We start from the raw sequence: 27,243 nt of genomic DNA, 5'->3' as shown, positions 1-27,243 counted from the left end.
TGTGTGTGTGCATGATGTTGTATGCATGTGGGTGTGTGTGTGGAGGGCAGAGGGCAAAGACTATGAGAGTTGATTTTCTCCTTTGTCATGTCTTGGGGACTGAACCCAGCCTGTCAGGTTTGGCAACAAGAACTTTTTTTAAATTTTTTTTTAATTAAATTTTTTATTCATTTTACATACCAACCACAGATCACCCTCCCCTCCCTCCTCCTGACCCCCAACCTCTCCCCACAACCCACCTCCCATTCCCACCTCCTCCAAGGCAAGGTCTCCCATGGTACAGAGCCTGGTACATTCAGGTGAGGCAGGTCCAGGCCCCTCCTCCCTTAGGCACTGGACACTGAACCACCTCACAGCCCTGACCTTCCTTTTTTTAAACTTTTCTGAAGTTAGCATAATTTTATCAACAGAATGGAAGAGGGACACCTGGAGACTTACAAGGAGGTCACCAGGAAGGACTACTACAGGTCAGAATTGCTCCTGAGCAAGCCCACAAAAGTCCTGAAGAGACAGATCAATGGGTAAAGCATTTGCCACACAAGGGTGAGGACCTCAACTGGAAATCCCCAAAACCCACACAAAGCTCCTACAGCAAGATGGGAGGTGGAGAGTCCCTGGAAGCTTGGGAGCCAGCTAGGCTGACATGCAAAGCATCAGTCAAAGGTAGCCTGTTATGGAATAGAATTTTAACTAGGCAAAGATGTGTTACATTTGTTTCTGCTGCCTTTGTTAACGATGTAAAGATGTGATACATTTGTTTCTGCCGCCTTTGTTAAGGTCGGAAACATGTGTTACATTTGTTTATGTAAAGGTGTGATACATTTGTTTATGCTACCTTTGTTAAGGACATAAAGATGTGATGCATTTGTTTATGTAAAGATGTGATACATTTGTTTATGTAAAGATGTGATACATTTGTTTATGCTGCCTTTGTTAAGGACATAAAGATGTGATACATTTGTTCCACCTTGCCTGCCTAAGGCACCTGATAGGTCTAATAAAGAGCTGAATGGCCAATAGCTAGACAGGAGAGGGATGGGCGGGGTTGGCAGGCAGAGAGGATAAATAGGAAGAGACCAAGGGAGAAAGAGGGACACGCCAGAGGCCAGAAGCCAAGCAGGAAAGCAAGACATACAGAATGAAAGAAAGGTTAAAAAGTCCCCAGGCAAAACGTGATGAAGAGAAACAGGGTAATTTAAGTTATAAGAGCTAGCAAGAAATAAGAGCTACAATAAGGCTGAGCATTCAATACTAAGAAGTCTCCATGTCATGATCTGGGAGCTGGGTGATGGCTCAAAAGAAAGCCTGTGACAATGCCCTATTTCAAAGAAGATAAAAGATGAGGACCAAGACCTGAACTTGCCCTCTGACCTCCACACACACCCCATGGCAAGTGCATATCCACATTCGATTAACAAACTGAGATGCATGTCCATCATCACAGCCTTTGGGAGGCTGAGGTTGGTTCAAGGCCAGTATCCCCTATATATATTGAGATTCTGGAATGTGGGGACAATGCATGACCAAATTGACTGTCTCAAGAATGAAAGGTTAGGGCTGGAGAGATGGCTCTGAGGTTAAGAGCGCTGGCTGCTCTTCCAGAAGTCCTGAGTTCAATTCCCAGCAACCACATGGTGGCTCACAACCATCTGTAATGAGATCTGGTGCCCTCTTCTGGCCTGCAGGCATACATGCAGACAGAACACTGTATTCTGATAAATCTTAAAAAAAAAAAAAAAAAAAGAATGAAAGGTTGGTTCAATATTGGAAACCTATAAATCATGTAAGTTCAAACTAAAATAGCCTTAAAACATTAAGAAGGAGGGATTACAATGACCAAATTTGATACGGTGTGGGAATTTTCCCCTTGGAATAATGTTTGGCTAACTTGGCATGAAATTAGAAATGTGAACGATATGAGCGGAGCTTTGTTTTGAGATGGTAACTTAGACTAGGGATGTGGGCCAGTGACTGGCCTAGCATGGGTTTGATCTCCCACACTGCATGACATCTCATTATGCTTCCCAGTCTGGCCTTGAACTCCGAGGCTCAGTGATCTTCCCGCCTCAGCCTTCCAAATAGTGAAGCTACAAGTGACCAGTCACTGCGCCCAGTACTGGTGAGAACATTCAAGTGAGTAACCAGAGAAACCACACTTCAAACACAAACATCCTCTAAAAAGCAACCGTGTGTTGGTACATACAATCCCAGCACATCAGAGGTAGGAGGAAGATTAGGAGTTCAAGGTCATGTCTAGCTTCATAACAAGTTCAAGACCAGCCTAAGCTACATGAGATCCTATGCTAAAAACCCCAAAGAACCAGTAGCCATTGCATGGGGTCATCCAGGAAGTCTGGGTGCCCAGGGCATCCACTGTGTCTCGGGTCTCACACTGAAGTGAGTGTGCCTCTCCGCTTAACCTAAAACTCAAGCTTGTGCTGTGTGGTGTGGCCTTAGGTTCTTTAGTGAGGGCCTCAGTGTGCAAGCCTGGACGCGGGTCGCACAAGGAGGGTCCCTGCTGGGCTAGCCTGGTAATTCACTAAACGGCAAACACAAAGGGAACGAGGAGAGGCACCCACTACAGGTCCTCCAGACTTTTTAAGAACACAGAGTTGGTTTTGGGCCACATATATGTGAACCTACAAGAGGGGAACAAGCACTGTTCAGCAAGGAACACTCCATACAGGTCCCCACGGCAAACCTGGGTCTACTGTGTCACCCAGCATGCTGTTGGTGTTGTAAACAACAAGACAGACGAGCTTCTTGCCAAGAGTATGAACCTGCAGATCGAGCACGTGAAACGTAATAGGCAGCTTCCTGAACCGGAAGGAAGAAGAAAAAAAAGGCCAAAGAGTAAGACACCTGGGTTCCACAGCAGCGCCCAAAGCAGCTCCTGGACTGACAGGAAGTGGCCAGTTCCTTGTCACTGTGGCTCACTGCGGGGACCAAACAACCCATGTTGTAAACAAAGGGAAGCAAAAGACCATGGCCAACCCCACACAAATACCCAAAGTCTCAACAGAAAAAGCCATTCACGCCACAAATAACTTAGAAGAGAAGAACATCGATCTTGATCTTGCCGCGTCTCTGATCCCAGCACTGGAGGCCATGGTGACACAGTGAGATCTTGTCTCAGAGAAACAAAAACCAACAACAGCCTCTCAAAACAAGGCAAAGACATCAAAAGCAAAACCCTCGTGTTTAGACAGACACTAAGAACCGAGTTCCGAAGCGAGGTAGAAACGATACTGAAAATGCTTTTCGACAAGATGGCGCCGAAAGCGAGGAAGGAAGCCCCTGCCAAAGCCAAAGCCAAGGCCAAGGCCTTGAAAGTGAAGAAGGCAGTGTTGAAAGGCATCCACAGCCACAGAAAGAAGATCTGCACGTCACCCACCTTCTGGCGGCCCAAGACCCTGCGGCTCTGGAGGCAGTCTAGATGCCCTCGAAAGAGCACGCCCATGAGAAAGGAGCTTGGCCACTACGCCATCACCAAATTCCCCCGATCACCGAGTCAGCCATGAAGAAGAGAGAAGACAACACCACATTTGTGCTCATTGTGGGTGTCAAGGCCAACAAGCACCAATCGAACGGACTGTGGAGAAACTCTGTGACACTGATGTGGCCCAAGTCAACACCCTCATCAGGCCTGATGGAGAGAAGAAGGCGTATGTTCGGGTGACTCCTGATCATGACGTTGCCAACAAAATTGGGATCATCTAAACTGAGTCCAGCTGGCTAATTCTAAATATACTTTTTTCACCATAAAAAAATTAAAAAAACTAATAAAAAGAAATTATACTGAAAATGTACATACTAGGCATTGAAACTGGAGGATGCAGCCAAACAGTATTCTGACCAAAATGAATAGCTTTAAGTGCACAATTAGGAAAGAAGAGCCTGGAAATTAGTGAGGGACACATTCTGCTCAGGAAGTTACAGGTGACCCGGAAGTCAAAGCCACAGATTCAGTCCTCAGGACCACGGTGGGGAAAAGTTACAAAGCTAACAAGATGGTCTCTGACACACACACACACACACACACACACACACACACACACACACACACACACACCAGTCACCAGGAAAACGGGCAAAGAAGAAAGGTGTAAAGGAGGCGGGCGGTGGTGGCGTACGCCTTTAACCCAGCACTCGAGGCAGAGGCAGACTATGAATCTCTGGGTTCGAGGCCAGCCTGGTCTACAGAGTGAATTCCAGGGCAGCCAGAGCCACACAGAAAGACAAAAAACAAAGTGTAAAGGGGATACAAGACTCTTGTTTGCTTGTTTTGAGATGTAGCCCTGGCTGTCCTGGAACTTCTAATTTAAACCACTGATCTTCTTGCCTCTGCTAAGTGACTCAGACAAGAGACTCTTTTTGTTTTGTTTTGTTTTGTTTTGTTTTTCGAGACAGGGTTTCTCTGTGTTGTTTTGGTGCCTGTCCTGGAACTCACTTTGGAGACCAGGCTGGCCTCGAACTCACAGAGACCCGCCTGGCTCTGCCTCCCGAGTGCTGGGATTAAAGGCGTGCGCCACCACCGCCCGGCTGACGAGAGACTCTTAAAGACCAGTAAGCTTACAGATCTTTTCTTAGGAGAAATGCAAAATGAAACCATTCTAAGAAAGAATTCTTTATCTGATGCATAGTCAATGATTAGCCAAACTCCAAAAGTTTAAAAATACAGCAGGCTGGCAGCAGGGCTGGGTAGACAGACCCTGGCGTTCCTACTCGCTGAGAAGAGCAGTGCTCCTAAGTAGGGTAATTTGGCAGCACATATCCAAACCACACAAGTCTCCTTCCAGGAATACAATCTGCATCTGCTCTATAGGTACAGGAAGACTGCAGCAGCCCCGGGTTAATAACAGGTGGAGGACAACCCACAAATCCACCCATAGGGATCCGTTTAGTTAAATGATGGTGCAGACGCATAACAGAAAAACAGTGTGTGGAGGGAGTCGCCGATACACGCCAAGACACACATTTTAAAAGTCTCTCTGGGCTGGCAGGATGGCTCAGTGGGTCACTGTTTTGCTGTGCAAGTCAGGCGACTTGAATTTGATCCCTGAAACTCATGGTGGAAGGAATGAACAGATTTTCAAAAGTCCCCTTGACTTCCACACTCGCACTGTGGCACACGTGCATGCATGTGTGCACGCGCACACACACACACACACACACACACACACTCTTTCTGATAAATAAAAAGGTTTAAAAAGATTTATTTATTTTTATTCTACATGTGTGTTTTGACAGTGTTTGTGTGTGTGCCACGTGGGTGCTGAGTGCCTGTGGAGGCCAGAAGAGGGCGCCAGTCTCTCTGGAACTGGAGTTACAGGTGGTTGTGGGCAGCTATGCGGGAACAGTAATCAAATCCAGTCCCCTGCTAAAGCAGCAAAGCCCTTGACCACCGAGTTGCCTCTGCAGCCCCCAACAAAAAGGTGTTGTTTTTAACCCTCAAAGCCCTGTTTTGTTTTGGGGTTTTTTGTGTGTGTGTGTGTTTTTTTTTTGTTAAGATTTGTTTATTATTATGTATACAGTGTTCTGCCTGCATGTGTCCCTGCAGGCCAGAAGAGGGCGCCAGATCTCATTACGGATGGTTGTGAGCCACCATGAGGTTGCTGGGAATTGAACTCAGGACCTCTGGGAGAGCAGTCAGTGCTCTTAACCGCTGAGAGGCCCTGGGCTCCATCATAAAAAGCCAGCAAGAGCTTTCCTTCAAGGATAGGAGAGCAGGCTGGTGAGAACACAGCATCCTGAAAACCTGGTCTCTACTTTGTGAACGTTCCTATCTATGACCTATGTGAAAGCAAGACCTGTTTTAAAATTAAATATGAGCCAGCGTGGTAGCTCACAGCCTATAATCTTACCACTGGGGAAATGGAGGCACAAGGATTGCCGTAAAGTCCAAGCCCACCTGGAGCGCAGAGTGGGACCCTGTCTCAAAAGACAAAAACTACACAAAATCCAAGACGCTAAGAAGAGACCAAAACCAATACCAAGTAAAGACATAAAAAGGTAAATAATGAAGATGTAAATGGAACAGCAGGCAGAGAGAATAAATAAACAAAACTGCAGCGGCGTCCTAGGCTGGTAAAATGGACGCTTCTGGCAACACAGACCCACAAAAAAGAGAAGGCAAAATCAGCATTAGGGATTATTAAACTAACCACAGATTATTAAATTAAAAACATATAACTTTATGCTAACACATCTGAAAATTTAGGTAATTAAATAATTGCACTTTTTCTTTTGAAGACAGGTTCTTAATATGCATTCCCCAACTCAGAGTCTGCCTCCTGAGTACACTGATTACAGGCATATGTCACCAAGCCCAGCAAAATTGCAACTTATTTGTTTGTTTGTTTACTTATTTATTTATACTTGATGTGCATTGGTGTTTTAACTGCATGTATGCCTGTGTGAGGGTGTCAGATCTTGGAGTTACAAACAGTTGGGAGCTGCCATGTGGGTGCTGGGAATTGAACCCAGGTCCTCTGGAATAACAGTCACTGCTCTCAACCGCTGAGCCATCTCTCCAGCCCCAAACTGCAGTTGATGAAAGCTTCACTGTGCAGCACCAGGGTGTGGTTTTCCGACGGACACTTACATGGGAAACTCTGGGTTTAGTCCCTAGCACTGGAGGGGAAATGTCTTAAATTCACAAAATAAGGGGGCTGGAAAAATGGCTCAGAGGTTAAGAGCACTGACTGCTCTTCCAGAGGTCCTGAGTTCAATTCCCAGCACCCACATGGTGGCTCACAACCATCTGTAATGAGATCTGGCGCCCTCTTCTGTATACATAATAAATAAATAAATCTAAAAAAAAAAAAAAGAATATCTATCTAACAAACTGTTAGAATCAAAGGAACGGGGCGAGATCACTCAGGTGAGGGAAGAGGCTTCTACAGGAGAACTGGACCAGTCAACCTAGAACAGCGGCAAAGCTGCAAGGGAGAGATGAGGGGCGGGGGGAGAGGGAGGGAGGGAGAGAGACAGAGAGGGAGGGAGGGAGGGAGAGAGGGAGAGAGGGAGGGAGAGAGAGAGAGAGAGGGAGAGAGACAGAGAGGGAGGGAGAGAGGGAGGGAGAGAGAGAGGGAGGGAGGGAGGCTGCCTCAAGAAGGTGGACAAGCTCCAGCTCCCAAAGCCGTCCTCTGACCCCCACATGCATGCATGCTCTAGATCAATCAGTTAATTCATTTTTAAAAATCGGGTGTGCTCCTCAAAAGTGTTTCTGAAGTTAACATACATGGATGCCAAAACAAGGACAATACAAAAAAAAAGAAAACTAAAGACCAATTTACTCATGAAAACTACACAAAAGTCAATTAAAATACACTATGCCATCAGACGGAAGCGTCTGCCGGGTGAGGTGAGGCCGGCGAGAGGGCACGTGATCCAGGCCGACCACCTGAGTTCACTCCTGGGGGTCCACAGTAGCAGGAGTTGTCCTCTCATCTCCACATATGGCACACACATATGTATGCACACACAATAAATAAAATGTAGAGCCGGGCAGTGGTGGCGCACGCCTTTAATCCCAGCACTCGGGAGGCACAGGCAGGAGGATCTCTGAGTTCGAGGCCAGCCTGGTCTACAGAGTGAGATCCAGGACAGCCAGGGATACACAGAGAAACCCTGTCTTAAAAAAAAAAAAAAAAATGTAGTTAAAAAAAAAAAAAAAAACAGGCCGGGCGGTGGTGGCGCACGCCTTTAATCCCAGCACTCGGGAGGCAGAGGCAGGCGGATCTCTGTGAGTTCGAGGCCAGCCTGGGCTACCAAGTGAGTCCCAGGAAAGGCGCAAAGCTACACAGAGAAACCCTGTCTCGAAAAAACCAAAAAAAAAAAAAAAAAAAAAAAAAAAAAAAAACAGTGAAAAGACGACCCTCAGAATAGGATCTGTCAAGAGGTTAATATCCGAATATACAAGGAACTCACACAACAGCCAAAACCAGGTGACTTGGTTAAAAATGAGCAACAAATCTAGCAGCATCCCCGAACTAAAAAAGAAGGAAAAAGGCAACAGAGCAAACTGACTATTTCACAAAAGCAGATAAACAAACGGCCAGCAAGTGGTTTTAAAAATGTCCATCGTCTCTAGTTATCAGGAAAAGGCAAACTGAAATCACAGCCAGATGTCACCTCACTCCAGACGAAACCGTTTTAACAAAAGAAAGGGGGCCAACAGCTGGCCAGCTGTAGAGAACAGGGATCTTACACACTGCTGATGGGAATGTAAATTACTGCAGCCATTACGGAAATTAGTGTGGAGATTCCTCAACAAATTACAAACAAGGTTGTCATATGATCTAGTGATCCCACGTCGGGAAGGGAAGGTGCGCTGCCCATGGCTGCGGACGCAGCACAGGTGGAAGACCGTGCCCAGCGCACACAGAGCCGTACATTAGTGCCCAGGCCACATAAACAGGGCGTGGCGGGTCACACACTTGGGAGGGAGATGCAGGAGAGTTAGGAGTTCAAGGCCATCCTCAGCTATACAGTAAGCCTGAGGCCAGCCTACGCTACATGAAACCTGTCTCAAATGAATAAATAGAGAGAGAAAGCACGCTGAAGAGACATGATACAACACAGTCCTAAGAGTCACGATATGGGTGTGGTCTAAGTGTCTATCAAACGATAGATGGACAAACGTCTGGCGTGAGGCAGGGCTGGGGAGATGGCTCGTTAGGAAAGGTGCCCACACCTTGGGTGTTTGCTGGCCAGCCAGGACAGCTGAACCCATGAGCTGCAGAGTCAATGGGAGACCTGTCTCAAAAAACAAGGTGCAGAGGGCTGACGAGAAGGCTCAACAGGTCAGGATGCCTGTTACCAAACCTGACCATCTCAGCCCGGGCCCCAGGACCCCAAAGGAGGAAGGAGAGGACTGACTCCTGCAAGTTGTCCCGACTTCACATGCACGCTGTGGCAGAGGACCTGGGTTCGGCTCCCAGCACCCACATGGAGGTCACAACCATCTGTAACTCCAGCCCCAGGGGATCTGATGGCCTCTTCTGATGTCCTTGGGTACTAGGCACACATGGTACAAAGACATACTGTAAGCCAAAACATATACATAAAAATGAAAATAAATGTTTTAAAAAAAATGGTACAGAGTGATAGAATAAGACACTCAATATGGAAGCCAGACGGTAGTGACACACATCTTTAATCCCAGCACTCGGGAGGCAGAGGTAGGCAGATCTCTGTGAGTTCAAGGCCAGCCTGGTCTACAGAGTGAGTCCAGGACAGCCAGGGCTACACAGAGAAACCCTGTCTCAAAAAAAAAAAAAAAAAAAAAAAAAAAGACAACCTACAAATAACCCACACACAGACACACACAAACACACACATACAAGAATATGTACATATGTATATACCACATACACAATGTAGCTAAATTGTACAACAGAATGCTATCCTGCCATAAAAGGCTAAAACCTTGTTGCTTGTAACATTGTGGATGGACTCCAGTTATTCTCCTAAGTAAAATAAACCAAACACAGAAAGACAGGTACCTCATGATCTCACTCACATGTTTAAAACTGAAAAAACAACGACAAACAAACAAAGAGAAAACACTGTAAACTGATCTTACAGAGGTGAGCATGTTAGAGTGGTTTTCAGAGGCAGGGAGATAAGCTGAGTAACGGCCATGGCGCTACGGTCAGGAGAACCGGGGTCTGTGGTCCACCGCGCAGCAGGGGATACAGGCAGCAGCGATGTCCTGCGTTTGCTTCTGCTTTCTCATTTTGAGACAGGGTTTTCACTGTGTGAACCACATGCCTACGTCTAATTTCCTCACTCAGACACCAGGCATGGACATGGCACGTAGCTACACATGCAAGCAGAACACTCATACATATACATATAACAGGAAAATAAGTAAGTCCCAGAGGGCCACCTGCATCTTAGAAGTCTCTGCACAGCCAAAGAAACAGTGAGTGAAGAGACTCAGAAAAAGCCCACAGAGAAGGAGGAAATCTTGACTAGCTGGCTATGCAACAGAGGAACAGTGGTGTCTACATTACACAAAGGACTCAAGAGCTTCAATAAGAAAATCAAAAAAGTGACCAATGAAAGGGCTAATGAGATGGGACGGTTCTCAAAAGATAAGGTTCAAATGTTCAGTGAACGTGAAAAAACATCCACCCCGGCAGTCTCGGGAGCTGCAAATCAAACTCCACAAGACTCCATCCGACCCTACTCAGAACGGTGGCCATGAACAAGCATCTGCAGATGCCACGAGGATGCGGACTGCTGGTGGGAATGGAGACATCCAGCCACCACGGAAGCCAGAGCGGAGGCTCCTCAGACTCTAAAAACAGCCGGGCGGGGTGGCACATGCCTTGAGCCCCAGCACGCAGGAGGCAGAGACAGGCAGATCTGTGTGAGTTGGAGGCCAGCCTGGTCTACAGAGTGCGTTCTGGGTCAGCAAGGGTACACACTGAGACCCTATCTCAACAAACAAAATGTGTAAGTAAAAAAATATATTATCTGTGACCTAACCACACCACTCCCGGGCATTCGCCAGGACTCTAAGCCAGCACACACTGAGATCCTTGCAGACCAATGCTTGCTTCAGCTCTATTCACAACAGCTAAGTCCAGGTGAAAAAAACCAGAGGAGTGGATAAAGACAATGTGGTTTGTACACACATGATTGAATTACTTTTCAGCCATTAAAAAAAAAAAAAAACAAAAAAACAAACCAAAGATACGGGCTAGAGAGAAGGCTCAGAAGTTAAGAGCACTGACTGCTCTTCCAGAGGACCCAGGTTCAATTCCCAGCACCCACATGGTGGCTCACAACCATCTGTAATGAAATCTGGCGCCCTCTTCAGGCCTGCACACATACATGCAGGCAGAACACTGTATACATAATAAATAAATAAATCTTAACACACACACACACACATACATATACCTGGCACACACCTTTAATCCCAGCCCTCAGGAAGCAGAGGCAGGAGGATCTTTATGAGTTTGAGGCCAGCCTGGTCTACAGAGTGAGTTCCAGGAAAGATGCAAAGCTACACAGAGAAACCCTGTCTCTAAAAACCAAAACCAAAACCAAAACCAAAACCAACAACAAAAAAACAAAACACCAAACCCCCAAACAAATCAAACCAAAAAACCAAACAACAACAAAGACATGCTGTGTCTTAGTCACTGTCCTGATGCTGTGTGAAGAGACACCATGACCAACGAAACTCTTATTACAGAAAGCATTTAACTGGAGGCTTGTTTGCAGTTTCAGAGGCTCCGTCCATCATGGCGAGGAGCGTGGTGGCGTGCTGGAGCAGTGGTCAGGAGCTTCGCATCCTCATGCACAGGCCGTGGGCGCTGGGGCCTGGTGTGGGCTTTTGAAACCCGAAGTCCATCCCCACTCCCTCCAACAAGGCCACACCTCCCAGTCCTCCTAGTCCTTCAAGCAGTTCTACTCCCCGGTGACTAAGCTTCAGATACACGAGACTTTGGGGACCATTCTCCCCTCTCATACCCCCACCCAGACAGGGTTTATCCGTGCAGCCCTGGCTGTCCTGGATCTCGCTCTGTAGCCCAGGCTGGCCTCGAACTCACAGAGATCCGCCTGCCTCTGCCTCCGGAGTGCTGGGATTAAAGGCGTGCGCCGCCGCCGCAGCCGCCGCCGCCGCCGCCTCGGCCACCACCACCACCACCACTACCCAGCTGGCCATTCTTACTCAAACAACCCCATGCTGTTTATAGGAAAATGTATTCAACTGAAAGTAATCATATTAAGTGAATTAAGTCAGTCTCAAAAAGGGCAAATATCCCGTATCTGCAGATCGCGGATTTTTATACGATACATGCGCTCACATACATACAGACATAACAGGAAAGGAGAAGAGGAACTGCCTATGAGGACAAAGCCGACTGGAGAGAGGCAGGCGTGGAAGAGGAGGGGAAGAGGGGGGGATAAGCTTAAAACACAGTGATGTCCTTATGACACCTACCACGCACAATGAATGTGTCAACTTAAAAACTGACCTCAATGTAGACCAGGCTGGCCTCGAACTCACAGAGATCCGCCTGCCTCTGCCTCCTGAGTTCTGGGATTAAAGGCGTGTGCCACCACGCCTAACCCTTTATGTGTATTTAAACACGATTATGACCGTACATTACTACAGAAATGTAGCGAATAAACAAAGAGCTATAGGATACAACTCAACTCACTATAGAAAAGAATCAAAGATGAAAAACAAAACGAACACACATGACACATGAACATGTTCCTGACTATAGGAGACGCCAGTGGGAAAATCCCACACCACCCATCAGCCAACTAGGAACAGCACTAAACCTCATTCTCCCGATAAAGGGCAGCTTAAAAACCAAACCAAAACAGCAAAAACACCTACAGGAGAACATGCTACGAATGAAACGTCCCCTAAAGTGGGGACGGGGGTTAGAGAGGTCGCTCAGCAGTCACAAGCACTTGTCCTTGCAGGGGACCTGGATTTTGTTCCAGCATCCACATGGCAGCTCATAACCATAACTTCACCGCCAGGAGATCTGGTGTTCTCTTCCTACCAGGCATGCATGTGGTACACACACACACACACACATACACACACGCACGCACGCACGCACGCACGCACGCGCACGCACACGCACAGACAAAGCATTCATATACATAAAAAAAGACAAGTAAATCTAACAAAGTCAGGGAAGGGCTGGGAGATGATGGCTCTGTAAGCATGGGTGCCCGAGCGCAGACCCCCATCATCGAGTGCAGACCCCCACCACTGAGCGCAGACCCCCACCACCGATTGCAGACCCCCATCATCGAGTGCAGACCCCCACTGAGCGCAGACCCCCATCATCGAGTGCAGACCCCCACCACTGAGTGCAGACCCCCATCATCGAGTGCAGACCCCCACCACCGATTGCAGACCCCCATCATCAAGTGCAGACCCCCACTGAGCGCAGACCCCCATCATCAAGCGCAGACCCCCACTGAGTGCAGACGCCCATCATCGAGCGCAGACCCCCACCGAGTGCAGACGCCATCATCGAGTGCAGACCCCACCATCAAGCGCAGCCCCCCACCACTGAGCGCAGACCCCCACCAAGTGCAGCCCCCCATCATCGAGTGCAGACCCCCATCTTTCACATGAAGCTCGGGCACAGCACCTGTAATCCCGGCCCTCGGGACGGAGAGACAGGCAGATCCCTGGAGCCCTGGCCAGCCAAATCAGTGAGCTCCGGGTTCGGTGTGAGACCCTGCTCAAAAGATGAAGGTGGGCAGCGATAGAGAAAGACGTCAACCTCTAGCCCCTCTGCCCATGCCTACACATACACACAAACATATGCATACAACATACAGCACACACCAACACAAATCTACAAAAATATTAAATCAGGAACACGTCAAGGATGCCCACCAGGACCAGCTCTATTACTCCAGAGGCATACAAAAATGAAATGTGTAAGGGTTAAAAAGAAACCCAGGCCAGGCATTGTGGTGCACGCCTTTAATCCCAGCACCCCAGAGACAGAGGCAGACAGAGCTCTATGCATCTGAGGCTAGCCTGGTCTACATAGTAAGTTCTGGGCCTTCTGGGGGTTCATAGTGAGACCTGATTCAATTTTTAAGAATTCACAAGACAGAAATGAGACACATTTAGGTGTGGTAAACACGCCTCAGTAGGCTGAGGCAGGAGGATCATGGGCACAAGGCCAGATCAACTACACAGCAAGACTGTCTCGAGAAACAAAGAGGTGGGCTAGAGAGAGCCCAGCGGCTAAGCACACTGGCTGCTCCTACCGAGGACCCAGGCTTGATTCCCAGGGAATCCGACGCCCTCTTCTGGCTTCTCTGGGCACTGCATGCATGCGGTGCACAGATACACACAAAGAGAGAAAACTATCTTCACAGTGAGAGAACACTAAGAGACTGGGCAAACGCACTTGAAGCACAAGCCCGGCGGCCCAAGTTCAATCCCTGGGACTCCTCAAAGTGTCCGCTGACCTCCAAACGCACCCACGGCCTGCCCTCCCCCCCCCAAGCACAACACGTATCTCACACACATATACATACAATCATAATAGTCTTTGTTTTGTTTTGTTTTTTTGAGACGGGGTTTCTTTTGTGTCGCAGCCTTGGTGGTCCTCAAACTCACTCTGCAGACCGGGCAGGCTTCACACAATGTTTTCAATTAAAGAAGGATCCCGGAAAGTAGAGGGAAGTCCGGCCCCTCAGGACGGCCAGAGGGATGTGAAAGGAGGCGGCAGCTGCTGTGGAGAACCTGTCAGCAGATCCTTAAACACTAAACAAATGCAGCAGTCCAATCCACTCCTCAGTAGAGACCAATCAAGCCCTGAAAACACAGTCAAACGGGCGTGTGTGCACCCACACCGCTCACAACAGCTCAAAGCGGTGACCCTCGGGTGTGCACCCAGTGACAAATGAACAAGCAGACATGTGGGATATCTACAGAAGGTGGAACATGAAGCCACCAAAGGAATAGATCTCCATAAATACTGTGTCATGGTTGAAAACAACACACTGGAACAAATATTTTATAATCCTACTTATATGATGTGCTGACTAGTTTTATGTCAACTTGACCCAAGCTAAAATCATCGGAGAGGAGGGAACCTCAATTGAGAAAACACCTCCATAAGATCAGGCTGTAGGTAAGCCTGTAGGGCATTTTCCTAATTAGTGATTGATGGCGGAGGATCTAGGCCACTGTGGGAGATGCCATCCCTGGGCTGAGGAAGCCATGGGGAGCAAGTCAGTAAACAGCCCTCCTCCGCGGCCTCTGCATCAGCTGCTGCCTCCAGGTTCCCGCCCTGCTTGAGTCCTGTCCTGACTTCCTTCAGTGCTGTGGAAGTCTAAGCCGAATAAACCCTTTCCTCCCCCGCTTGCTTTGGTCACGGAGTTTCATCGCAGCGATAGGAACCCTGACTAAGCACATGAGGTACTGTATGGAACTGGCATATCCACACAGGGAAAAGCAGAAGGAAGCGGGGAAGCGAGGAACGGGGAATTACCACTTACGGAGAAGTACTTCTGTTGGGAATGACGCAAAGGTTGGAAATAGCAACTGCGGTATACAACATCGGGAATATACCCAGTGCCGCCATGCTGTACACCTGAGTGTAAGACTGGTGACTTGGGTAGTACGATTTCTTTCCCACAATAAAAATAGTAAGACATTAGAAGGATGTCTCTACATGCAAAAGGCAGGCCACCGAAAAAAGGGGCAATGGCTCCGACTCATTCACAGGACATGTGTTCCTATAGCACGTGGTTCTGTTTCTTGTTTCCCCAGGGAACCTGTACATTGCTCAGTGACCCCCACGGCAGCAATGAGCCTCAGAACATCAGAGCTAAGTGTGAGGGCGCACGCCTTTAATCCCAGAACTTGGGAGGCAGAGGCAGGCGGATCTCTGTGAGTTCGAGGCCAGCCTGGGCAACCCTATCTTGAAACAAAACAAACAAACAAAAAGCCCAAACCCAACAATGTACATTTTCTGTGATGTATGTATATTTATAATAAAAATGCATGGAAAAGGTCAACTGCACTCTCTAGAAGGAGGGGGGTTAGGTTTCACTATGCATTGGTGTCTTAACTCCCCCTCCAAACAGATCATAGACTGGATGTAGAGGTGCATGCCTGTAATTCCAGAACCCTGGAGGCAGAGACTGGAGGATCCCACGTTTGAGGCCGGGCTTGGCTCTATAGCAAGGCCCTGTCTCAAAAACCCTCTTCCCAAGGCCAAAACAATGACAATAGCAAGAGGTTCAAAACCAAGGTGGTAAAATAGCAGCATCAGTCCTCTCGGAAGCAGCCTGCTCTGTTTGAGCTTGTCATAATTAAGAAGAAGAAAAACCAGCCTGTGATACTGCTAGAATCACAAATATCTGAGATCGCGATCCAACTTCATTTAATCCCATATTGCTCCCAGAGACTACATCATCATCATCATCATTTATTTTTTAAGATAGAGTCTCACTCCATAGCCTAGGCACGCACCACTGAAACCGCTTCAGGAGAGATCACCAATGACCATCGTCACACTCCGGTGTGCTGGCCAGGGTGACAGGGAGTAAAGGATTCACACTTTCACCCGGTGCCCTTCATACCACGTGCCTGCCTGGATCTTCCTAAATGCCTATGACCACCCACGGCTGTCGAGTCTTCCTCCTCTTTGATGTAGCCAGCACCATGGCCCTGTCCTTCCTGGGTCCTGTGGCACAGCATCACTTTCTGAGGCCACTTCTTAGGAAAGTCTCTCTCTACTTGCTCTCTAGAATGCTATGATGGCTTCCTCAGACATAGGCTTGTCTCCAAATCTCGATCCTCCTGCCTCAGCTTTTGGGTTAGGGTATTGGGATTACAGGTGCAAGTCAACATGTCCAGCTTTTACCCTACTTTCTCAACAATTTCATCAGTGCATTTCATCCACACCCATGGCTTCCACATCTACAGATGAGGATCACTCCCTGGTTGTGATTTGATCTCTCCAGATCCACAGATCTCCCTCCTCTTGGAAATCTCCGCTCCCACCCATGCCTGAAAGTCACTAAAAGTATCATGGAAAACCAGACTTACCATTTCCCTTTGCCACGCTCCTCCTCTGCCCACCATCTACCCAAGAATCACTCTCAAGTCTTTCCCCTTATGCTGTTGACTTTTCTCACTAACCCCCACTCCAGAAGTCTGCTTCTCACCCCCGGTCATCTTTATTTCTCATCTGGATTACCATATTACCTAACTGGTCGCTCAATCGTTGGTTATAAGCCAGAGCGAACATGTCTCATCACCCTGTTTATTACCCACTTCCCACTGTCTCATGGCTCAGCCCAAGAACAGAGCTGGCACAGCCATATCTGGATGGAATGGCAGAAGTCACAAAGCCAGCTCAGCTGCATAACAAAGATCCAGCAGAGCTGAGTCACATGGTGGCTGCCACGCCACCTTTGGTTATCATCTCCACCTGTTACATACTTGGGGTACTTTTAACATTTGTACAATTTGGGGATATTGGATTGATGGAAAATGTCTTCTATATCATTTATGCCTTCGCCCAGGAGTATTGCTTTTAAATTTCCCCCAGGAAAGTCCTGAGCATACTACCTCTCCTGCTTTTAGGGAGATATCCTTATCTACTTGAAGATCTTCCTTGCACCTTGGAGGTTGTGACACACATAAAGAATCCAGAACACACACACACACACACACACACTCACTCTCTCTCTCTCTCTCTCTCTCTCTCTCTCTCTCTCTTGGTTTTTGTATTTTGGAGAAAGGGTTTCTCTGTGAAACAGTTCTGGCTGTCCTGGATCTCACTCTGTAGCCCAGGCTGGCCTCAAACTCACAAAGATCTGCCTGCCTCTGCCTCCTGAGTGCTGGGATTAAATGTGTGCATCACCACTGCCCAGCAAGAATCCAGAAGTCTCTTTATGAGGCTATGAGACACTCTTGAAACATCTGTCCCTGTACTTACTTAGGAACAACATAATCAAAACAAAGTAAACTTAAAAAGGTCAACAAGACTCAGTGGGCTAGAGGAGTTGGCCACAGATCAGACCTCAAGCCTCTGCCCACTGTACGCTCAGACAGTTACGTGACATGTACAGTAACAAAGTTAGACCGGCTGGAGTTACCTCTGCCCTACACGAGACTTACATTAAAGTATGAAATGGAAAGATGATAAAAGAATGAGATGTCAAGAATTCCCTTTCTTAGAAAAGTCAGCACATGCAGAGCCACTCTGGTGTCCTATGAGCAAAGAAGAGAATGCCAGGATTCAACACATAAACGAAGTCTATAAGGATATAAAATAGAAACATTGTATTATGCCAGAATTTAAATAATAACTGCAGCGGCTTTGGCCTGAGGATTTTTCTTGGGCACTCTGATCATTAAGAGTTAATAATAAGGGCTGGAGAGATGGCTCAGTGGTTAAGAGCAGCCACTGCTCTTCCAGAGGTCCTGAGTTCAATTCCCAGCAACCACAGGGTGGCTCACAACCACTTGTAATGGGATCTGGTGCCCTCTTCTGGACTGCAGGGACACATGCAGGCAGAATACTGTATACATAATAAATAAATAAATCTTAAAAAAAAAAAAAGTTAATATTCTGGTGGTGGTGGTGGTGGCGGCGGCGGCAGCAGCAGCAGCAGCAGCAGCAGCAGCAGCGCACGCATTTAGTCCCAGCACTCAGGAGGCAGAGCCAGGCTGATCTCTGTGAGTTCGAGGCCAGCCTGGTCTACAGAGTGAGTTCCAGAACAGGCTCCAAAGTTACACAGAGAAGCCTTGTCTCGAAAACCCCCCAAAAAACAAACAAACAAAAAACAAAAACAACAACAAAAGAGTTAATAATGCACTGCCTGGGACATGGTAATCTGCCTGGGCTGGTTTGGAATTTTTTTTTTTTTTTGTCTAGCATCCTTGAAGCAACCAGAGTTATTGGCCTGAGCACAGGCTGTCATCTGCCTCTAGATTCTTAAAAACTGGGTTATGGGGTTAATGAGTAAAAATGATCTGTTTATCAATGATGTCCGAACTTGAGGAAAAGGTAACTCTGCTCTCTCATAGTTTATCAATGCCGACTAAAAATGAACAAGAGGAAGTGAAACACATGTCCAAACACAAAAATGATATGACCTGTGTTTTGGAACATGAATGCATCCCTGCTTACTGAATTCTGTATCAATAAAGAAACACTGTGGCTGTTAGTCAGTCCGGCTGCAGGATTCTCCCGACCACTGTGCCTGGCTCACTCCTTCCCTCGCCGACTCCTCACCTCCTCTCTGGGCCTGTCACCTGTCACCTGCCACCTGTCTCTGGCTCCCAGCAAGAAGCCACTCGAAACCCATGTCCTGTCTCCTAACAGCTCCCATTCCATCTCCCACATCCTTCCTCAGGATGAGCCTTCCCATCCCTGGGACTCTCCAAAGCCTTCCTTCGGCACCTGACGGCCCTTCCCGCCGGCCCTTCCCGCCCACCCGCCAGGGCCGCCTCCTCCCTCCCTCTCCTCTGCACCTGCTGACCACACTTGTGTCAATGATCAGTTCAAAGGTCACTTTCTTAGCAGGCCTTCCTTTTACCTCCCACTTAGTTCCCCTGCCTGCTTTCCTGTGGTACGCACCTCACCCGGATGGTACTGATCCTGCTTCCCCCTGTTCAGTGAACACCTGTCTCCTAAGGACAAAGACAATGACTCAGTCACCTCTCTATCCCAAGGTACAGGGCGTGTGTTCAGTAGACGGGGGAAGATGCCATACAGCCAAATGCTAGGATACAATCCAGTGTGATAACGGATTTCACACATGGATGTGGCTATCTGCATACGAATCACTGAAGGAACGGAACAGTCTTTCCGGGTGAGTCAGCCAAGGTAACATTTGAGGTCAGGCATGGTGGCGCAGGCCTTTAATCCCAGCTCTTGAGAGGCAGAGGCAAGAAAATCTGTGAGTTTGAGGCCAGCCTGGTCTACATAGAGTGTTCCAGACCAGCCAGAGCTAGAGACCCTGTCTCAAAAGGAAAAAAAGAAGGAAAGAAGGAAGGAAGGAAGGAAGGAAGGAAGGAAGGAAGGAAGGAAGGAAGGAAGGAAGGAAGGAAGAAAGAAAAGAAAGGAAGGAAGGAAGAAAGGAAGAAAGGAAGGAAGGAAGCATTTGAACTATCTGTCATTCATTCTGTTCACTGAGTGAATACTTGGGCAGAGAACTCACGATGGAGCCCAGGCTGGCCCCAAACTTGGCCGTCATCCCCTGTCTCAGACTCCTAAGTGCTGGGATTATAGGACTGAGCCATCCCATGGCCAGTTTATGATCCTGACGCTGAAGAATATAAAACACTATAAATGCTCACCAGGATGAAAGGGGACCTGTGTTTGTGTGTCCGGACAAGGTATCATTTGAGTATAACCTGACTGGAGGAACAGAGCCAGCCATTCGAAGAACGCTACACCGTTCCCGGCCGAGGGACAAGGCCACTGTGACAGAAACACGATGCGTATTTTTATCTCCAGCCTAGATTTCGTTTTTGAATCACAGAGCTAATTGCGACTGCAGATCACCAGTGGGATGTCTGACCGGCCTCTGACCTCCATATGCACAAACCCCACCCATCTTCCTTCTCCAGCCTGCTCCTTCACACTGTCATAAACGGCAAGTCTATCACTGCGGCTGCTGACGATAAAACAAACGGTCATAACCATCCTTCACTCTGCCCCCTGTCCAACTCAACAACAAATCTACAGCATGATGGGGAGCCGATAGAAGCAAAGTACAATGATACACACATCCGAAAATGCCGGGAGGGGCTGGGGAGACGGCTCGGTGGTTAAGAGAACATACTGCTCTTGCAGAGGACCCAGATTCGGTTTGCAGGACCCGGAATGGGGGGCTCACACCTGCCTGCAACTCCAGCCCCAGGGGATCTGACTCCCTCTGGCCCCCGAGGGCGGGGCACCTGCACACACACACACACACACACACACACACACACACACACACCCCTACATATTTTTTTAAAAAGCTTTAAAACAGAAGCTGGAGAGATGGCTCAGTGGTTAAGACCACTGGCTGCTCTTCCAAAGGACCAGGGTTCAAGTCCCAGCACCCATATGGCAGCTCATGTCTGTCTGTAACTCCAGTTCCAGGGGATCTGAAACCCTCACACAGGTAAAACACCAATGCACACACACACACAAAAAAAGTTTAAAAGCAGTTTCTTTTTTAAGTACTTTTAAGTGTTATAATGAAACCTACTCTTTTATATAAAATTAATTAAAAAAATTAAAATTAAAGAACAACATAAATCCAGAATTTGGCTGTTTCCTACCCTTCCCAGCACCACGCAGTCACTGCTGAAGCATTTGGATTTCCTGTGATGCAGAAGCGCTGACTGGTTTCCGGGACCCAGCAGGGGTGGCAGCGCATTCGTAGGGCAGCACAGTAGAGCCAGCTCATCCCACCTCACGTGGAGCAAGACGGTCCACGTCATACCGAGCTTGACTGGGCATGGAGGGAGTACTCATACAACGGATAATTGCTAACACTGAACCTTCTTCCCACTCTCGGGGTTGGGTGTCCAATGCTAGTGCACAATTGACTGTGCACATCTATTTTACACAAACCCAGGGCTGGCAGGTGTCTACGGTGGTGTAGACGGAGCGGCTTTTCTGCACACATCTGCCTGTCTGCCCCCTGCCTGTCTCCACTCAGCGATAGGCCGGGAGGTAAGGACCATTGGTCAGGAGGCCATTGGCCAAGATGGTGAGAAGTAAGGGTCCCAACCACAGGACGAAAGAGGGTTTTCTTTTGTTTGTTTGTTTGTTTGTTTGTTAGCACAATATTTTGTCATGTAGTCCATGCAAGCCTTGAGCCCACAATGCTCCCGCCTCAGCCTCCCAGCTTACTGAGGTTACAGGTATATGCTACCATACCCAACTGAAGAGAGGTTTTGGTTTTTTTGAAGCTATCCTGGAACTTACCAGGTAGATCGGGCTTGGCCTCAAACTCAGGGATCGCCTGCCTCTGTCTCGAGAGTGCTAGGATTAAAGGCGTGCGCCACCACGCCCCGCCCTGAAGAGAACTTTAATAGATCCTTAGAAGAGAGGACAAGACCGTTTTCCTTCTCATCCTCACCCCTTAGGTTCCCAACCTCCCTCACGCTGCGACCCTTTAATACAGTTCCTCAGGTTGTGGTGACCCCCAACCATGAAATTATTTTCATTGCTACTTCATAACTGTAATTTTGCTACTGTTATGAATTGTAATGAAAATATCTGATATGCAGCCTATCTGATATAGGACCCCTGTGAAAGGGCCGGTCCATCCCTTGAAGGGGTCACAACCCACAGGTTGAGAACCACCGCCTTCATGACTTTATTCAGACTCATTTCTTGTGTTAGCGTCGTCCCCTACTCCATCCAGGTCCTTCCACCCATGAAGGCGCTTCCTGTTTGCTCCCACTTTCCCAGAAGAGTTAAGACCAGCGCCTCAATGCTACCTCCGGAGCATGAAGAGTCAAAGACAGACACTAACATTAACAGCTCAGGTGAACGTAAGGAGAAACGCTGGAAAGATTAAATACGGCTGGAGGCCCTGAGGGTCGCATATGGGAAATGCAGAATTAAATTACCTCTGAAAACCCAGACAGTGGCATCTAGCTGCCAACTAGATCTGGGCCTGACACCTGACTGCCTCCCTCCCAGAGAAGTTAGACTGTGAGTCGGGGACCATTTTCCTGCCTTCTTTTGAGTCTTACCCGAACTTCGGCCTCTCGGGGCCTCCCGTTGAGATCACACTTGGACCCGTTGCCATAGGTCTGGCTGTGGTAGCGTTTCAGCCGATGCTGCTTGGAGGCCTGGAGGGAACGCCAGGCGGGGTGGAGAGGGTATGAGAAAAAGAAACCACGTGGAAGAACAGCACCAGCCTCCCGCAGGAACCTGGGGATCGCAGGACTCCAGGTCCCAGGGGAATGTGGTCTTGATGGGCGCCAAACCCCAGGAAACACTCCAGCTAAATCTGACCCTCCCTTGTTGCCTGGGCTCTTGGTCTGCAGCTCGGCCTGACCCCACACCCCTGTTACCTTGGCGGTTTCATCATCCCAGTTGAAGGCTGACTGATAGTAGCCGAGGTAGAGGACGTCACCTTTGACCTCGGAGTCTGGAAGAGAAGCCACGGGTAAAGTGCGTTATTCTCACCATGAAGTCTAGAAGGAAGAGGACTGGGAAGGGAGGTCACCTTCCACACCTGATGGTGAAGGTTTGGGGGAAATGTAAGAGTGAGTCACCTTCCATATGGTACTGCTGGATATGGCGTCCATAACAGAATTCATACGTCCACCAGTCCTTGGTCTGACGATCGAAAAACAAACAACCATGGGGCATGAACATCCTTCTTTTTGAGACCACAGTCCCCTGGCTCCCAGACACATAAACTGCCATTTAGTCCTTATCCCCTCTGCCCTCTCGTTCATTCTCCAGACTCTGTGAGAATGAACAGCTGTCTTCTTTCCACGGCTGGAGACACACATCTAAAGTATGACTGCTTTTCTTTTTCTTTTTGTCAGGGGAGGGATGAGACAGGACCATGCTATGGGGTCCAGCCTGGGGTCACAGACAAGAGTCCCTCCCCGCCCTCCATAAAGGTAAGAAATCATGGTATCCTTGAAGCTCTCGGATGAAGACTCCCACGGGTTCAAGTATTAATTGAACGTCCCCAACTACAGTGGACTCCTGAGATGAAGAGCGACAGGGGCAGACGCTGGCATTCTGGGTGGGCTCCTGCTTCTCCAGTCCCACCACCTCCTCCAGTCCCACCACGGCCCCTCTTTATTACTTTGATCGTGGTTCAACCTGCTTTGAGATCTTTTATTGTAGCCCTTCCCCACATCCTGCAAAGGGTCATTTGTGGATGCACGAGTCTCTCTGCTCCTCCACGCTTCCTGTCCGTAAACATATCTAGTACACCAGTAGACCCTTAACTTCCACAGTCCCCCCACCCACCCCCACCCCAGGACGCACTCCTTCCCTAGCAACTCCAGTTCAAGACTACCACCTTCCACCCACCCCGGGTCCTTTCACCTTCAACAGACAGGGAGCATCTCTCATTGGGCTCAACAACTCCGGAATCCCGGGCCCTTGGTAAGCAGGTGCCTCCTCCTCCCTTTCACGCTGGAAGTGAATAGCTCCAGCTGGCAGGCGGCACTCATAGCGCTGCTTGTACTTGGACGACACCACCACCACGTCCGAAGCTTGGCTCTGGGAAAGAAGGGTCGGGGAGGGGGGCAGGGAGGCAGAGGCTGGGATCGAGAACAACGAGATCCCTCTTCAGACCCTGGGGAAGTGCCCAGTCGGAAGAGAGAATAAAGCGGCGAGCCCTCCAGCTGCGTGCGGGGAGCGGGGGTGGGGTGGGGGGGGTTAAGGTTAAGGGCGCTCTCACTTCCCCACCGGGCAGCCCGGGCTGCTTTCCCCGTGACCCGGGAGGGACGTCCACGGCGGGAAGCCCCACCCCTGCCGGTGCCTGGTCCCCAGGGGCGCGGGTCTGCCCGCGATTCCCGGCGGTCCTGGGAGAACACCACCTCCTCTTCGCCGTCCCCTTTCCATCTCCGGCGCCGGGCTCGCAGCTGCCCTTCCTCCTTCACCGTGCGCGCCCCCTTCCTCTTTGCACAGGACCCTCGCCCCCACGCCCCCCTCACCTGCCCTCCCATGACAGGCAACGGCAGGATCTGGATGCCATAGCGCATCTCGCTCAGCTCCTCCAGATTCAGGCTCCCGACGCCACCCGTCAGGGGCGCAGGGAACAGGAGCCCCAGCAGCAGCAGCCCCAACAGGCTGGACAGCAGCGTTTCCGCCGCCATCTTTCGTTCCGTCTTAGCTGGAGACGTTCCTTCCGCCCCGAACCTGGCAGCGGCCTCACCCGCCCATGAGCGCCCCGAGCTCTCATTGGCTGCCCGGCCCATCTCTCTTACGTAACCGATCCTCATTTGTAAACGTGGCGTCAAAGCCTCCGGGGAGGCGGACCATCACTGTTGAGTTAAAAAAAAAAAAAAAAAAAATCAATCGCTGCTCATGATTGGCCAGGGATAAGAGCCAATCATCAACGAGATTAAACGCCCTCCCCCTCGCTCTTTATTCCCAGAGAGGCGTGGTCTCTGGCTGTCTTCTTCTGCCCTGTTGTCTCTGCCCTCGCCCAGCCTAGCGCTTCTGATGGCTTTTTCAGGTATTTCTTGCAATGTGTGGCGCTCCCATCGGGCAGAGTATTGAGGCGGATGGTGGGGAGGGGGTGGATATCTTTGGAAGTAACTTAATTCCCTTTGCAGAACAATGACTACACAGAAACATGCCATACAGAAGCATGCTATACAGAAGCAAGTATATACACACACATGCTACTGTAGGCCAACGAAATAATCCGTACCCAAACCGGAATTTGTCCTCCAATAAAATTGTCTTCAGGGGCTAAGTGCATGCCTGTAATCTCAGCGCTTGTGAAGCAGAGGCAGAAGGATAATTCAGGGTCATCCTCCTCCATATGGTGAGTTCCAGGCCAGCCTGGGATATATGAGACAGGTTGGTAGATGACTTGTTTAGCATGTGTGAATCCCTGGATTCAACACTCCCCCCCCACCCCCACACAGTCTAAACCAAACATGCTGGTGTACACCTGGAATCCAAGTAAGTAGTCATCCTTGGCTACATGGAGTTTGGTCCAAGCCTGGAATACACAAGACTCCATCTCAAAAGGAGAAGAGAGAATAATGGAGCCAAGAATGGAGGCGGATGCCTGTAATTACAGGCTGAGGCAGAAAGATGGACAGTTGGAGGCCAGCCCAGCTTATACATAGCAAAATTTTGAAGAAACAAAAAACAAACAAAATGGGCATGGGAGAGGAAGGAGAGCAAGGGAGAGGAGAAAGGAGAAAAATAAAATAAAGGGGACTTCTAGTTAAAGTTGGGGTAGGGCCTGGGATCTTTTGTCCACATCGTAAGGGAGAAACCTGTAAGAACAATGAGAAAAGGAAATGAAACGGTGGTAGGAGCTTTTTGGAAGGTGGAAAGCAAACAGAATAGTAGCTGGTTTAGCAGCCCTGAGAATATTAATTCCTAAATAATGGCAAATAAGAGCAATGATATAACTTTGAGGGGGAAATCCCAAAGATACTCTCATCAGGCTTCTGTTAGTGAAATAGACACGAATTCTGCTATTATAATCACCCTGGCTGTCCTGGAACTCGCTCTGTAGACCAGGCTGGGCTCCAACTCACAGAGATCTGCCTGGCTCATGGTGTGCACCACCATGCCCAGCTAAGACCTCACTCTTAAATACACAGAAGGTCAAGCATCATTATCTACTTAAGGAAAATCTTTAATATACAAGAAAGAAACAAAAAACATCGAGTAAGAAAGGAAAGAGCAAATGGGAGACTAGGGAGCTGACTGGGAGTCAGGAGCAGATGGGAAAGTGTTTCTGTATAAGTATGAGGACCTGTGAGTTTGAGACCCAGCACTCAGAAAAGTCAGGCTCAGAGGGTCTGTAACTTCAGTTCAGCAGGACAGAGTGCTGGCTAGTTTTACCTCAACAGGACACAAGCTAGAGTCATCAGAGGAGGGAGCCTCAGTTGAGAAAATGCCTCCACAAGATCCAGCTGTGGGCAAGCCTGTAGGGCATTTTCTTAATTAGTGATTAATGGGGGAGGGCCCAGCCCATTGTGGGTGGTGCTGTCCCTGGGCTGGTGGTCCTGGGTTCTATAAGAAAGGAGGCTGAACAAGCCATGGGGAGCAACCAGTAAGCAGCACCCCTCTGTGGTCTCTGAATTAACACCCGCTACCGGGCTCCTGCTGGGAGCAAAGGTATGCACCACTACCACCCAGCTTAGTTTTATTTACTTTTATGGGCATATTTCTTTTTCAAGAATTTCTAAATTATAAAATATCATACTGCCAGGCGGTGGTGGCCCATGCCTTTAATCCCAGCACTCAGGAGGCAGAGGCAGGCAGATCTCTGTGAGTTCAAGGCCAGCCTGGGCTACAGAGCGAGTTCCAGGAAAGGCTCCAAAGCTACGCAGAGAAACCCTGTCTCGAAAAACCAAAAAAAATAAAATAAATAAAAAAAATCACACAACCAGGCATGGTGAATGTAGCAGTGCATGTCTGTTATCTGACTACTCTCAAGGCAGGGGGACCAGAAGTTCAAAATCATCCTGAGGTACTGTGGTAGTTTGAATGTCATTGGCCCACATAATCTCTTAGGGAGTGGCACTATTAGGAGCTGTGGCCTTGTTAGAGGAAGTATGTCACTGTGGGAGCGGGCTTTGAGGTTTCCCATGCTCAGGATACTGCCCAGTGTCTCAGTCCATTTCCTGTTGTCTGCAAGATGCAGGACTCTCAGCTCATTGGCCTGCAGGCCACCACGCTCCCCACCCTGATGATAATGGACTAAACCTCTGAAAACGTAATCGAGACACCCCAATTAAATTTTTTTCTTTATAAGAATTGCCATGGTCATGGTGTCTTTTCACAGCAATAGAAACCCTAAGACAGAAGTTGGTACCATGGACTGGGGTATTGCTGTGGTAGGCCTGACCATGTTTTGTTTGGAGGAACTTGGATTTTGCTACTTTAGGTTATAAAAGCACTGGAATGCTTTAAGCATTGCTTAGTGGGCCATACTAGTAGGAGCATGGAAGACAGAGATGCTAAGAGTGATTTGAACTGTCGGGGGCTCACTCAAAGGGTTTCAGAGGAGAAGAATTTTAGT

At 48.7% G+C, this 27,243-nt stretch overlaps 1 protein-coding gene and 1 pseudogene across 2 annotated transcripts in view; one reads left to right on the top strand and one right to left on the bottom strand.

Annotated features, from left to right (window-relative positions):
• Positions 1 to 24,395, bottom strand: part of Os9 (OS9 endoplasmic reticulum lectin) — a 33,770-nt gene extending 9,375 nt beyond the window's left edge. The window contains exons 1-5 of one of the 2 annotated variants that reach the window (XM_006973311.4): positions 24,182 to 24,395; positions 23,568 to 23,744; positions 22,775 to 22,838; positions 22,571 to 22,647; positions 22,247 to 22,345 (exon numbers count right to left, since the gene is read on the bottom strand). In XM_006973311.4, the coding sequence (XP_006973373.2) occupies positions 22,247 to 22,345; positions 22,571 to 22,647; positions 22,775 to 22,838; positions 23,568 to 23,744; positions 24,182 to 24,343 (579 nt within the window). In that variant the 5' untranslated portion in view covers positions 24,344 to 24,395. The remainder of the gene's footprint in view (positions 1 to 22,246; positions 22,346 to 22,570; positions 22,648 to 22,774; positions 22,839 to 23,567; positions 23,745 to 24,181) is intronic. The other variant, XM_006973310.4, reaches the window with a different exon arrangement.
• Positions 3,222 to 3,750, top strand: LOC143269187 (large ribosomal subunit protein uL23 pseudogene; annotated as a pseudogene).
• Positions 24,396 to 27,243: the final 2,848 nt, after the last annotated feature.

Source organism: Peromyscus maniculatus, chromosome 18 (assembly GCF_049852395.1).
Source record: "Peromyscus maniculatus bairdii isolate BWxNUB_F1_BW_parent chromosome 18, HU_Pman_BW_mat_3.1, whole genome shotgun sequence".
In the NCBI taxonomy this organism is placed as follows: Eukaryota; Metazoa; Chordata; class Mammalia; order Rodentia; family Cricetidae; genus Peromyscus; species Peromyscus maniculatus.
This window is presented reverse-complemented; position numbering and strand designations above follow the sequence as displayed.